The sequence below is a fragment of the Alexandromys fortis genome, unplaced genomic scaffold (assembly GCF_014885135.2).
Source record: "Alexandromys fortis isolate MF-2015 unplaced genomic scaffold, M_Fortis_MF-2015_v1.1 scaffold_249, whole genome shotgun sequence".
NCBI classification, from domain to species: Eukaryota; Metazoa; Chordata; class Mammalia; order Rodentia; family Cricetidae; genus Alexandromys; species Alexandromys fortis.
The window spans coordinates 198,247-211,723 of record NW_026068129.1 but is presented as its reverse complement, the minus strand read 5'-3'; the positions used below and the strand labels follow the sequence as shown (position 1 = coordinate 211,723).

The 13,477-nt window shown below is 47.9% G+C and overlaps 1 protein-coding gene across 2 annotated transcripts in view; it reads right to left on the bottom strand.

The window, feature by feature from the left end:
• Trappc12 (trafficking protein particle complex subunit 12) overlaps positions 1-13,477 on the bottom strand; it is a 62,512-nt gene that overhangs the window by 27,164 nt on the left and 21,871 nt on the right. For both annotated transcript variants that reach the window (XM_050125919.1, XM_050125920.1), the window contains exons 4-5: positions 8,638-8,751; positions 7,281-7,419 (exon numbers count right to left, since the gene is read on the bottom strand). In XM_050125919.1, coding sequence (XP_049981876.1) covers positions 7,281-7,419; positions 8,638-8,751 — 253 coding nt within the window. The remainder of the gene's footprint in view (positions 1-7,280; positions 7,420-8,637; positions 8,752-13,477) is intronic.

Sequence of the window (13,477 nt, the reverse complement as noted above, 5' to 3'; positions counted from 1 at the left end):
GGACATCTGGTTCAGCTGATGTGGGGGTGATTTACCAGGACTCAGTTCTACAGTGAGGCTCCTGAGTGTTGCTGTCGCTGCAACTGCTGAAACCTGAACTCAACACAGAGCTGAGCCCATCAGGGGTGCTGAACTGATGCACTGAAGATAGTAAAAATGTGTTTTCTTTCTGGAGCAAGATCTTTTGCGTCACATCCTCTGAGCACTGAAAGGGAGGGACTGTTTAATGATAAGCAGTACCATTAAGACCCAAACTCATGCCACGACGAGTCTTTCCTGGCCACAGGAGAGGGTTCTGGATGGAGTGACAATGGTAGCGGATGGGCACTTCGCTTCTTGGAAGATAGAATTACAGCAAATGCATAAGCAGAGTGTGAGCTCACTGGGAACCGTGACCAACTGTTGATTGAAAGTCAGCAATAGGTCATCAGTTACAACTGTGCCATGGTGCACACTGTACCAGCACACGAGGCTACTACAGAGCTCCAGTGAACAGCTTACTGATACGATCCAGGGATGCAACTCCTGTCAACACCTGAATACAAACCCAGCTTTAGTAGGTCACAAAACAAAAAACAATTTAGTTAAGAGAATACAAGAAGCAGAAGGCCAATCCAGGCACAAGGAAGGTTCTGAAAAGCAAAGCAAATGGACATGGTTTGGAAAGGAATTTTAAGTCCCTAAGAGGAGCCATTTTGTTCTGACATTACAGACAAACAGACAAACCCCAAATAATCCAGTGTCCAGTATATAACCTGACCCCTTCATTTCATTCCCTCTCACTAGCGGTGGGGTGGTAGCAGTTTTCTGGGGAGGTGGGACACCCTCTGGGAGTACAGGAGTGGCAGTGGGTAAGTGAGACATGTGTGGGGTGTGTGTGGGTCACAGGGATGTCTGACTCTGGAGTCCAACATTCTGAGGAAGAAGATTCCATAGGAATACGTGCTACACTAATTGTGCTTCCTGTTTCCTTTCCTTGAACACAAAGAATGTGGAAAGCGTGCCCTGAAGAGGGGAAGCATAGTGTGGGTCACAGAGGACAGAACAGGGTGCCCTGTGCAGCTGCCAGCAGCTTCTCACAGATCTATGGGAGCACTATTCATGTACTCAGAGCTACATCAATGTCCGGCTGATGGCCAGAGCCGCAGTGTGGCTCAGTTAAGCATATATTCCAGAATGTTCCCTGGTACATGTCCCTGTGTGCCTTAGTTCCTACTCTGACCCCAACAACACAGCCAGGATGTCTGTGGTTATGACTGTAGATACAGTGGATATGGAGTCGCCAGGAGATGCTACCAAACAAAAAGGTCAGGCTGGCCCTTTCAAAGCAGACTGACTACCCTTCTGACAATCCTTCCTAGAATGGGAGAAACTGCCGGTAAAACTCCTAACAAGGGATTAAATGCCTACTACACAAGAAGCCTATCAGTGAAGTAGCAACGGGAGCCTGTGTGAGCGTGGCCCTGGGGGGAAGCCCCTCAGAACAGCACTCAGGGGAAGGGACTGAGGACGAGAGGTGGAACCACAGGTCCAGCGGGTCACAGTCCAGCCAAGCGTCTGGCTTGAGTCGGGAAAGAAAACCACACAGTGCTGCTGGAGAGGACAGAGGATGTGGAGCTGCTTCGACAGTAATCTGGCCTTTTGCTAAGCTGAAAACTCAGGCACAAGAGATTGCAGCCAAACCACTTTTAACTCAGACCTTGGAGAAGCCCATGGATGTTCACACAGAGGAACGTGCAGTGCTGCCTACACTAGTCTTTGTAAGAGCCCCACACTGGAAAGAGGCTAACTGTGCATCCTAAAGGCACAGGTGTGTTCTGACTGTGCTGGGAGTCAAGCCATCACCATCTTGTTGTCTGTTCACACCCCACCCTGAAAGATGGGGTCAGCACCCCTTCCCTGACCATCCAGTCATTTCCTACCACCCGTTATGTGAATCTTTGCCTTAAATGAACACAGCCTCAGAAGGAGCCAGAGTATGTAGGCCATGGAGGACTAGAGGAAGGGGCTCCATCTACGCGGCTATGGGGAAGCCCGCTGAGCGGAGGGGCACCTATGCCTTTGTAGGTCACCTATGCCTTTGTAGGTAACCCCTCACCTTGTTCTGTAAGAGCTGCAGTAAACCCAGCAGTCCCCAGAGTGAACTGGGGTGGGGATTGTGACTCTTGTGTCTTTGGGACCTTAGGAGGAGGGATAGATGTTTCTATTGCCTGGGAAGGAATTTGAGCAACCTGGGAAAAGTAGGGAACCAAGGGAGACAGGCTCCTGAAACAGGTAACAAGCATGTTCAGCGAACATGTGTGAACACATGACACCTAGATCGGGGAATATGGGAGTTCCTGGTTGGAGGGCTTTGCTGAGAGGGCAGGACTGGCAGTGAGAGCTGGAGTCAGGGGGCTCAGTGCTGGGGAAAGACATGCAGCCTTGGCAGGAAAGAGCAGTAAGTGTGGGGGAAGAGGCCAGAGTACTGTGGGCACTGGGGCTGCTCTCCTTGCACGTGCTAAGTCACTGAATTCCAACCTCCAGTGCTCACTGCCTAGGACCTCATATGTGCCAAGTCACTGAACTCCAACCTCTAGTGCTCACTGCCCAGGACCTTGTATGAGCTAAGTCACTGAATTCCAACCTCCAGTGCTCACTGCCTAGGACCTCATATGTGCCAAGTCACTGAACTCCAACCTCTAGTGCTCACTGCCCAGGACCTCACATGTGCTAAGCCACTGAACTCCAACCTCCAGTGTCACTGCCTAGGACCTGTGCAGCAGAGCAGCTGGAACTCACAGCTGAACACTGGAGAGGATCTGCTGAACTGTCTGACAAATATATCAAACACAGCACTGTCCCTTTCGTGAATGAAAAACAAAAAAAACCTCAGCTTCATCAGCTTCACACACAACTCATCAAGTCTTGTTATGAGCATTCGGAATGGGCACAAATTCTGCCTAATCTTAAATGAAATATATTAAAGCCTGTTCATAAAAGTTATTTGTTTGTATGACTATAACCTCCCCCTTTTTAAAGCACATTTTAATGATGTGCTTTGCTTATATATTGTGAGCTAAAATGAAATGAATGAATCAAATTCTTACATTTATGCTTGTTATGCCACAAATAAGCGTCCAGCCTATCACTGTGGATGCATGTTAACATTCCAGCACGTGAGATTTATGTCCATTTCATAATTCAAATTAGCTGCTTAATGATGCACAACTCCTGTCTTCCCTTCATCCACATCCTGGGTGCCGCTTAATTTCAGCTAGAAGCAGAATATAGTTTGCATATCTGCATGCTCTCCAGGCTGCACATCTGCATGCTCAACAGACTGCACATCATCTACATGCTCTACAGGCTGCACATCTACATGCTCTACAGGCTGCACACCTGCATGCTCTACAGGCTGCACATCATCTGCATGTTCTAAGACTGCACATCCGCATGCTCTCCAGGCTTCACATCTGCATACTCTTCAGGCTGCACACCTGGAGAACATAGCTTCAGACTGTACAGTGACAAAGGGCCGCTCTACACCTGGACTCAAACAGCTGCTCCTGTTCTTCATGGAAGTCCCCACAGAAGTCTCTGCACTCCTGAGCAATAGACATGATGATACTGGACAGCAGGACAGTGGTGGTCAGAAGCCAAGGGGAGCTGAGCTTTTTATCACTTCCTCAGGAAACACCTGCCTTTTAGAGTCCTCCAATACCTGTGTCAAGTTTCAGCAGCCATTGATATGAAACAGTAACTCTGCATCTGCGATTCATGGGATGTCACCAGGAAGAGTTCAGATTCTCCGTGAAGCTATATGCTTACTGGCTTGGAAGCTCAGTGCCCCTGAGAGATGAACCTCTGTGGTTCGTGTTCTATGCTTTGTTAGTCACAGACAAAACCTAATCACAACTAGTTCTTAACCCTGAGGCCAAGGTAGAGTGCAGCAGAGGAGGGACCGGCCTCTGCCTGTGAGGAGGGCTGAGGAAATGGTTCTTAGGCTGAAGGAAAACAGCTATTCTTCATGAGAAAAATTGGTTAACTCCTGAGGATCACAGCCATCAAGGAAAATGGACTAGCTGTAACTCTTTTCCCCCAGTTTCTAAACACACTGATGTCCTTAACCTGTCAGAGCTATCTGTACACAACAGGGCCACTCCTCCTTTTGGGTGACTTAGGTAACTTTAATTAATGACTTGACTGGATTTGGAATCATGTGGGAGACACCCTCTCGGCCTGCCTGTGAAGACATCTCCAGGAAGGTTTAACTGCTGTGGGAGAACCCACCTTAAATGTGAGTGACTCCATCCCCAGGGTGGAGGTCCAAAGAATTCAAAGAAAATGAACAGAGCCCAAGCATCCCATCTAACTCTCCGGGCAGGCAGATGGCAGATGAGATGTGACCAGCTGTCTCACACACCATATTTCCCCTCCGGGATGGGCTATGTCCCTTCTGAAATGCTGAGTCAAAATATCCTGTCCTTCCTTAAGTTACTTTATCCAGTGATTTTAACACAGTAGTGAGGGAAGTGTGGTATGGTGGTGTGAATGAGAATGGCCTCATAATCTTGTGTATTTGAATGCTTGGTCCCTGGTTGGTGGAACTGTTTGGGAAGGATTAGGAGGCGTGGCCTTATTGGAGGAGGTGTGTCACTGGGGATAGGCTTTGAGGTTTCAAACAGCTTCGCCTTGTGCTGTGGATTTAGATGTGAGCTCTTAGCTGCTGTGCTAGCTGCCTAAAATGCACTCTCACATCTCCATCCAACCCTCTGGAACCAGAAGTCTGTTTAAACCCTTTCTTTTGTAAGTTGCCTTGGACATGGTGTTTCAACACAGCAACAGAAAAGTAACAAATACATATGGTGGGAAAAAAAATACAGCCTCTAATGCTCACTGCCCAGAACCTCGCATGTGCTAAGTCACTGAATTCCAACCTCCAGTGCTCACTGCCCAGAACCTTGTATGAGCTAAGTCAATAAACTCCAACCTCCAGTGCTCACTGCCTAGGACCACATATGTGCCAAGTCATTGAAATCCAACCTCTAGTGCTCACTGCCCAGGACCTCACATCAGCTAAGCTACTGAACAACATCCCAGTGTTCACTGCCTTAACACGGGAAGAAGACCCTCAAGCAGTACAAACCTAGGGATGAGGAAAGAGTGGGGCAGCATCAGTAACACTTGCCTGCTCCCAGGCTGGAAAGCACCCCTGAATCACTACAGGAGGCTGCATCTCTCTTCTGTACATGGGGATGTCTCTTGGGAATGGATGTAGAGTGGACTGATGGACACTGGGAGGGTGCGGGTGACCTATCCATGGAGAGGGCAAACTGACAACTCTGATGGCACTCAGGACACAGCAGGTACCTTCCCAGCTACAGTGTGGGGTTGGGGAGACTCACTAGAGGGGAGCCTCTGCCCCACCTTCTCTGACTGCTAGTGGGGTGTGGGGGGCATGGCTTCTAGATGTCGCACCTCATAGAGCCTGGCTGTAGTTCTTCACCTGGCTGCCCTGCTTGTACAGAGGATAAAGGGATTGACTGGGCCCTGGTTGAGTGAAAGGCATTAGCCATTAAGGATTGGAGATCGACCTCTGAGGTCAGTCTGTCTGATATGAAATCTGTCCGGTATGCTGGTTCACTTCTCAAACTCACAAACCCACTTCTGATAGGGCTTGGAGTTAAGCTCTATTTTAAGTGGATCCTCCTTACAAGCTTAAGTTCTTCTAGTCAGAAGCAACATTACCAGCTTAACCTGATCTACACAGTTACAAGCCGACCTTGGATCCCATTCTCTTGAGTTTAAAAAGGATGAGCTCCTCCTAGCTCTATTTTATGAGAGGTAACAGAAACAGGGGACAGAACAGGCCAATGACACAGACCCACCTACTCCACTCTCCTCACATCCCTTCAACGCCTCAGGATCTGAGCTTAAAAACAACACAGAAAGCAGCTGAACACGTTATCTGCCCAGCTTTCTCGATGGATTTGTCAGCCAACAAGAACTAAATGCTGATGTGAATTTAAGGTTTAACACTTGCCGCCGACTCTGTCTTTACACCCTTGGTCCTGCCTGATTCTGCCAGCTGCATTTTCTGACAACCAGGGTGACTCTTTGTAGAGCTGCTAGGGTGCACAAGTGGGGTGCACACAAGTGAGGCCCACCAGCCTCACAGAAGGATGGCACAAATCACGAGTGAATTCAAAACAGCACAGAATAGTAGGTGCATAATCACTGCTGTGCCAGCTACAGCACAGCCACTTACATATAACAGCGTCTCTACTCAGTGCAGGATTTCCCACCTTACTCTGTGATTGAGGGTGCTGAAGCACAAAGACACCAGTGGGAGGCAGCCTTGGCCAGGCAGGTGCAACTGAAGGGCCCAGCTCCCAGCAGCCAGTTCCTAGCTGGTCAGAAGACATCTTCCAAAATGGCTTTCTCCAGGGACACAGTGTGGCTGTCTCTGTAAGACCCTACACCTCCGTGAGGCACCATGACTGAGGCAACTTATCAAAGGAACTGCTCGATTTGGCTTATCCTTTCAGAGACTAGAGTCCAGGGCAGTGGAGCAAAGGGACAGCTGAGAGCTCACATCTTGATCTACAGCCACAAGGCAGTACACTGGGAAGAACTAGTATCTGTTGAAACCTCAAAGCCCACTTCCAATGACACTCCTTCTCCAACAAGGCAATGCCTCTTAAACCTTCCCAAACAGTGCCATCAACTGGGGACCAAGCATACTCATCCAAATAACCATGCTTGACACAAGGATTCAGAGTTTTCCTTCCCTTCTCTCCATCCTTAGTCTTGCCCCTATTCTAATACAGCCCATGCTATGGCCTGGTGATTCCAAACAATGATAGAGACTGTGATGCCCTTAGTTGCTATAACCAAATTTTAAGATAAATTAAAAACAGAGACTCCCAGGAGCTGTCAGGATAAAAATATAAGAATGTCTCAAGGATCTTTGCTTTTATTTCAAGAACATGTGCACTTGTGCTATGCCATGGCATAATGTCAGTGCACACTTGGAGAACAGTGAGCAACAGGTTCTAGCAGGTGCTGGCCAGGCGGCTTCTAAGTGACCCTTCCAGGTCAGCCTGCACCAATAAGTTCTTCCAGGTCAGCCCAATCACAAAAACGGCATGAGATTCTATAGCTTCGGGCTTTGTGCAAGGCTACTGATTTAGTTTTTCAAGATTGGGTGAGGAAAACCCAGGAAATCAATTTTGCATAAGCCACAACAAAGCAGAGCGGATATATACAATACACAGATGCGCAGGACTGCCCCTTACCTCTGCGTCCCGGGTACACGTGTGGGTAATATTCATAGTATAGGTCCGGCTGGTCCAGAGTTCCGAAGGGTTCAAATTCTATTGCAGCATTCTGGAAAAGGCCCAACTTTACCAGCAGTGCCAGCCTCACAAACCAGAGCTGAAATGCAGGACGGGACAGAAGGTCACCCCATGTCAGCTCTGTCTGCAAGACCTTGTGTGGAGCCTGACCTCTACTACAAGGAAGTCAGGACTCAGGGCTAAGATTACTCTTGTCCTCACATCTGCACAGGTTCCGTGTTTACAGAAATATGCTGAGCTCCACAGCAGCAATGTGAACAGTTTCATTTCACTGAGTCTAATTCAATAATACAAGGTGTGTGCCTAAGCATCACAACAGCTTCTGAAGAGAAAACAGCCCCTCTTATTACAGGGAACCATGCTGTGGTGAACTCTGCGGTGGGGCTTGTGGAAACAGCGGTAGAAAAAACAGCCCTCTGACTGTGGGGACTCTGCAGTGGGGTGAGTAGAGACATGGAAGTGGGGAAGCGTAGCGAGGGGTGGGGCACACAGGTTGCGTGAAGATGGCCCTTCAGAATGGAAGGGCTGATCTGAGGAGGCCCTGCGAGCACAGGGAAGGGTGTGGTCACAGGCTTGGAGGGCTGTCTGTGAGAAGTGAGCATGGTGTGTGCACTGGCCATGGGAGGCCCACACAGGGTGGGGAGACTGCACTGAACATGGGTTTGAGGAAGCTGCCATGGTCATGAGAGAGGACTTCATCTGAGAAGACCACATTGGCCATGACAAACAAGAGTTAAGCATGAAAGGCGGCCAGGACACCGTGTCCACAAGTGAGCGACTCTGGACATGGAGGGCATCGGGGCTGAGGGACCACTGCCCTGTTCTCCAAGTGCACAGGCTCTCGGTGGGAAGGAAGCAGACACCAAGAAGCCTGCCACAGGCTGCTTCACAGACAGCCCACTGGAAGCTCTTCTCAGCGGTGCAGAGTCTGGGGACACGGTCCATTCTGGGACTCCTGGTGACATTGAACTGAAGTTAAAGACTCCACGGGGGGGGGGGGGCCTGAAGGACTTCCAAGGCTATTCCTCACTGGAGGAGTGTCCTTCCGTGTAAGTCTCTCTTTTCACACATTTTAGAACACGTAAGCTCTACACTTGCTGGAGACTGAGACCTTCAGGTCACTTGGGAGGAATTAAACATGCAGGAAACTTGGGAAGGAAGGACCACTGACCTCTCGTGGAGATCAAGTTCAGAATGTAGGAATCCCTACCCTGTTCATCTTACATGAAAGGCTACAGTCCTGTGTGCCCCCACATGATGATAAACCATCTAACAACACGACAGAAAGGGCGCTGACCTGCAAGGAGTCTGTGGTGTGGCTGGTGGGCAGCCCACTCTTGCCATAGCCTTGTCCGTGGGCGGTGAGCAGACGTCCGCACAGGTCGACCGCTGCCCTCCAGTTCCTGCAGCTCTGTAAGAACAGGGGCAGGTGTCAACCGCACATGTACTTTCTTCCTTTGAGGAAGCAGAGCCGTCCAGATCTTAATAACCAGGGCAAAGACGGCTGGCTAGCTGGCACATAGGCCAATGTCACTTGACAATACAGCCCATGTGACTTGGCAGTAAAAGGTACAAGGAGCAGGTGTCAGTCAAGACATTCAGATCACAACATTAAAACTGAATGAGGCACAGAACATGGGGAGGTTGCTGGACAGCTCCTCCTCGTTCCTAATCTAGAAGACGGATGCCCTTTGTAGCAGATACCTCTAGACCCTCATGTTGATGTATAATCAACGTTAAATGTGTTAGACACATCTGTGCTGTAGGAGCATCATGATCTATAAGATACTGTGTCTTCTGTGTTCAGCACAATTCTATTTCCTCAGTATGAATGGTCAGTGAACAAGGTGAAGGCAGTCATGGCAGGACTGTCCACCAACACACATTTCCTTTATGCCACTTTCGGTCACACTTGAAGCACGGGAAGGCTGGCAACAAGGACAGGCAGACAGCTCATTTGTCTGGGCTCTCACATTTGTTTCTCCCCTGTGCCATGACAGGAAGGGACCACTGGGCAGAGCTACAGGACATTAGTGCTTTAACCTATGTGGGAACTTGAAGATGCTTAGATGTAGTTTCTCAGTGTAACCGGCACTGACTGCACAGTAGATCATGGAGGAGAGAGAGAGAAAGGAGGAGGAGGAGAGAGGAGAGAGGGGGAGAAAGAGAGAATGAGCCAGCATGACTTAGACCTTTCACTGGTTCTCTTGGGTGCTCTGAGTGGGCATGATTGGATATCTGAGGAAGACACAATTGGAGACAGCTTCTCATTACTGTCTCATACTGTCTCATCAATAGGCAAAGGTGGTTCATTTAGTCAGCACCGCTAGGATCTCACAAGGAAGACTGGCACTATGTGAAGTTTGATTCAATTCAATTCCAGATAATATGTCACAGAAGAATCTGTTGGACATGCATGTGTGCACACACACAGGAAGGATTGAGAAGATCCGTGCTTGCTCATGCACATATATCAAAGATCGGTCACTCAGATGGGAGAAGCCACCTGGGATCATGGTAGAGGAAGACTTATGAAATAGCAAGTGGTCAGAATGAAGGGAGAACACGGCCCATGTGGGCATGGGAAAGTTGTGTCCCTGAAACCTGTGTAGCGTGGGCAGAGAGCACAATGAACTCAGGAAGCCACACAGCTGCAGGGAGGCAGGGCTGGAGTCAGAGGATGGCCCAGGGTGACTGTGGGGACTCAGGGCTGATCAGAGTGCAGCAACTGCAGAAGGATCTGGATTTCACGCAGGAGTGATGGGACTAGGTATGGCAGCAAATGCCTGTAGCCCTACACAGTCTGAGGTTACACAGTGAGTCCGAGGCCTGTCTAGGTGTGGTGGTCTGAAAGAAAATGGCCTTCATAGACCCACAAGGAGTGGAACTATTATGAGATGTGGCCTTGTTGGAGGAAGTGTGTCACTGGGGTGGGCTTTAAGGTTTCAGACGCTCAAGCTTGGCCCACTGTGTCTCAATCTCTTCCTGCTGCCTGTGGATCCAGATGTAGAGTTGTTGGCTACTTCTCCAGCACCAGATCTGCTAGCATGCCAACATGTTTCCCATCATGGCGATAATGGACTGAAGCTGAACTGTAAGCCAGTCTGTAGGGATAAGTCCCACCCCTTAGGGGGCGTGTTTGCCTCAGGCTAAAGTTTGCCTATAAATTTGGCAAGCGTGCTCCCAGCCCTCACGTCTGCTTTCCTGGTCTCCGCTGGAACGGTGGTTCTGTAAGTCTATTCCTCCATTAAAGCTGTCTATTTTTTGACAATCTGTCTGCATTCACTTACGCCGTTACATTTTGGCGCCCAACGTGGGGCTATTTTGCCCCCGACTCAAGCGCGTAGCTTGCTAGCTAACACAGCACGCTCCCGGGTGTCGTTTTCTTAGTTCGTGACTCGGGCCCCAGGGCTGAGTCTGAGATACACTCGGCCTTCAGGCCCAAAATATCCAGAGAGGCAGGCGGATCCAACCAGCTACTGATGGACGACGGGTAGAAAACCATGTGTGGGCTGTTTCATGCCAGACTTCCCACCCGACACAGTCCAGCAGCTGCTTACAACACACTTGTAGGCCTCGGTGTTAGAAGGAATGCAGTGCAGAACCAGCAACCTCTGCAGGAGCAGGCTGAGCCAAGGACATCTGTAGGAACAGATGTGAGCCAGTGGCCTTTGCTGGAGCAGGCCTATGCCAGCACCCTCTGCCTGAGAAGGCCCAAGGCAGAGCCTCAGCGGGTGCAGCCCCAAGCAAGCAACCTTCATGGAAGCAGACCCGAAAGACCCCTGGAATTGCAGAGCGGCCCCTGGAGTGCTGAGCTACCTCTGGGAACACTGAGTGACCTCTGGGGTGACTGGAAGCATGGCTCTGACTGCATCACAAGGGACAACCATATGAGCCTTGAACCCACTGGCACCTGGAAGACTGACCACTAGAGACTCAGCCCAAACTACACCAATCAGAGGAAAAGATGAGTAGACAAGGAAAGAACACATTCAACACCACTAAGAGCAACAAGACACCAATAAATACTGGTGGTTCTACAGCAGTAAGCCTTGAACACCCCAATATAGATGAAGCAGAAGAGAATGATGTAAAAAATAACTTCAGTAGAACGTTTGATGACAACTTATGCTGGAGAGGATGCGGGGCATTGCTGGTGAAAGTGCAAATGGTACAGCCCCTTTGGATGTCAGTATGGAGATTTCTCAGAAAATTAGGAAACAACCTTCCTCAAGACCTAGCAACACTAATTTTGGGTAGGTCCCCAAAGGATGCTCAATCATACCACAAGGACATGTGCTCAACTATGTTCATAGCAGCATTGTTTGTCATAGCCAGAAACTGGAAACAACTTAAATGCCCCTTGACTGAATAACGGATAAGGAAAATGTGGTACATTTACACAATGGAATACTACACAGCAGAAAAAAAACAATGACATCTTGAAATTTGTAGGCAAATGGATGATCTAGAAAACATCCTATTGAGTGAGGTACCCCAAAGACTAATATCATAGGTACTTACTCATAAGTAAGTGGCTTTTAGACATAAAGCAAAGAAAAAACCAGCCTATAATTCACAATCCCAGGGAACCTAGACAACAAAGTGGACCCTAAGAGAGACATACATGGATGTAATCTACATGGGAAGTAGAAAAAGACAAGATCTCCTGAGTAAATTGGGAGCATGGGGATCATGGGGATTAGGAGAGGGTAGAAGAGGAGGGGAGAGGAAGGGGGGAGCAGAGAAGAATATAGAGCTCAATAAAAACAATAACCAATATAAATAAAATGAAAGAAAAAAACCATATGATCATTTCATTAGATGCTGAAAAAGCATTCGACAAAATCCAACACCCCTTTATGATAAAGGTATTGGAGAGACTAGGGATACAAGGGTCATACCTAAATATAATAAAAGCTATTTACAGCAAACCGACAGCTAACATTAAATTAAACGGAGAAAAACTCAAAGCCATCCCACTAAAATCAGGAACAAGACAAGGATGTCCACTCTCTCCATACCTCTTCAATATAGTGCTTGAAGTTCTAGCAATAGCAATAAGACAACATAAGGGGATCAAAGGGATTCGTATTGGAAAGGAAGAAGTTAAGCTTTCGTTATTTGCAGATGATATGATAGTATACATAAGCGACCCCAAAAACTCTACCAAAGAACTCCTACAGCTGATAAACACCTTCAGTAATGTGGCAGGATACAAGATCAACTCGAAAAAATCAGTTGCCTTCCTATACAGTAAGGATAAGGAAACAGAGAGGGAAATCAGAGAAGCATCACCTTTCATGATAGCCACAAAGAGCATAAAATATCTTGGGGTAACCCTGACCAAGGAAGTGAAAGATCTATATGACAAGAACTTTAAGACTTTGAAGAACGAAATAGAAGAAGACACCAGAAAATGGAAGGATCTCCCTTGCTCTTGGATTGGGAGGATCAACATAGTAAAAATGGCAATTCTTCCAAAAGCAATATATAGATTCAATGCAATCCCCATCAAAATCCCATCAAAATTCTTCACAGATCTGGAGAAGACAATAATCAACTTTATATGGAAAAATAAAAAACCCAGGATAGCCAAAACAATCTTATACAATAAAGGAACGTCTGGAGGCATTACCATCCCTGACTTCAAACTCTATTACAGAGCTACAGTATTAAAAACAGCTTGGTATTGGCATAAAAACAGAGAAGTCGACCAATGGAACCGTATAGAAGACCCTGACTTTAATCCACAAACCTATGAGCAACTGATTTTCGATAAAGGAGCTAAAACTATACAATGGAAAAAAGAGAGCATCTTCAACAAATTGTGCTGGCAAAACTGGATTTCAATCTGTACAAAAATGAAAATAGATCCATGTCTGTCACCATGCACAAAACTCAAGTCCAAGTGGATTAAAGACCTCAATATCAGTCTGAACACACTGAACCTGATAGGAGAGAAAGTGGGAACTACACTACAACAAGTGGGCACAGGAGACCGCTTCCTACGTATAACATCAGCAGCACAGACAGTAAGGGCCTCATTGAATAAATGGGACCTCATGAGACTGAGAAGCTTCTGTAAAGCAAAGGACACTGTCGCTAAGACAGAAAGGCAACCCACTGACTGGGAG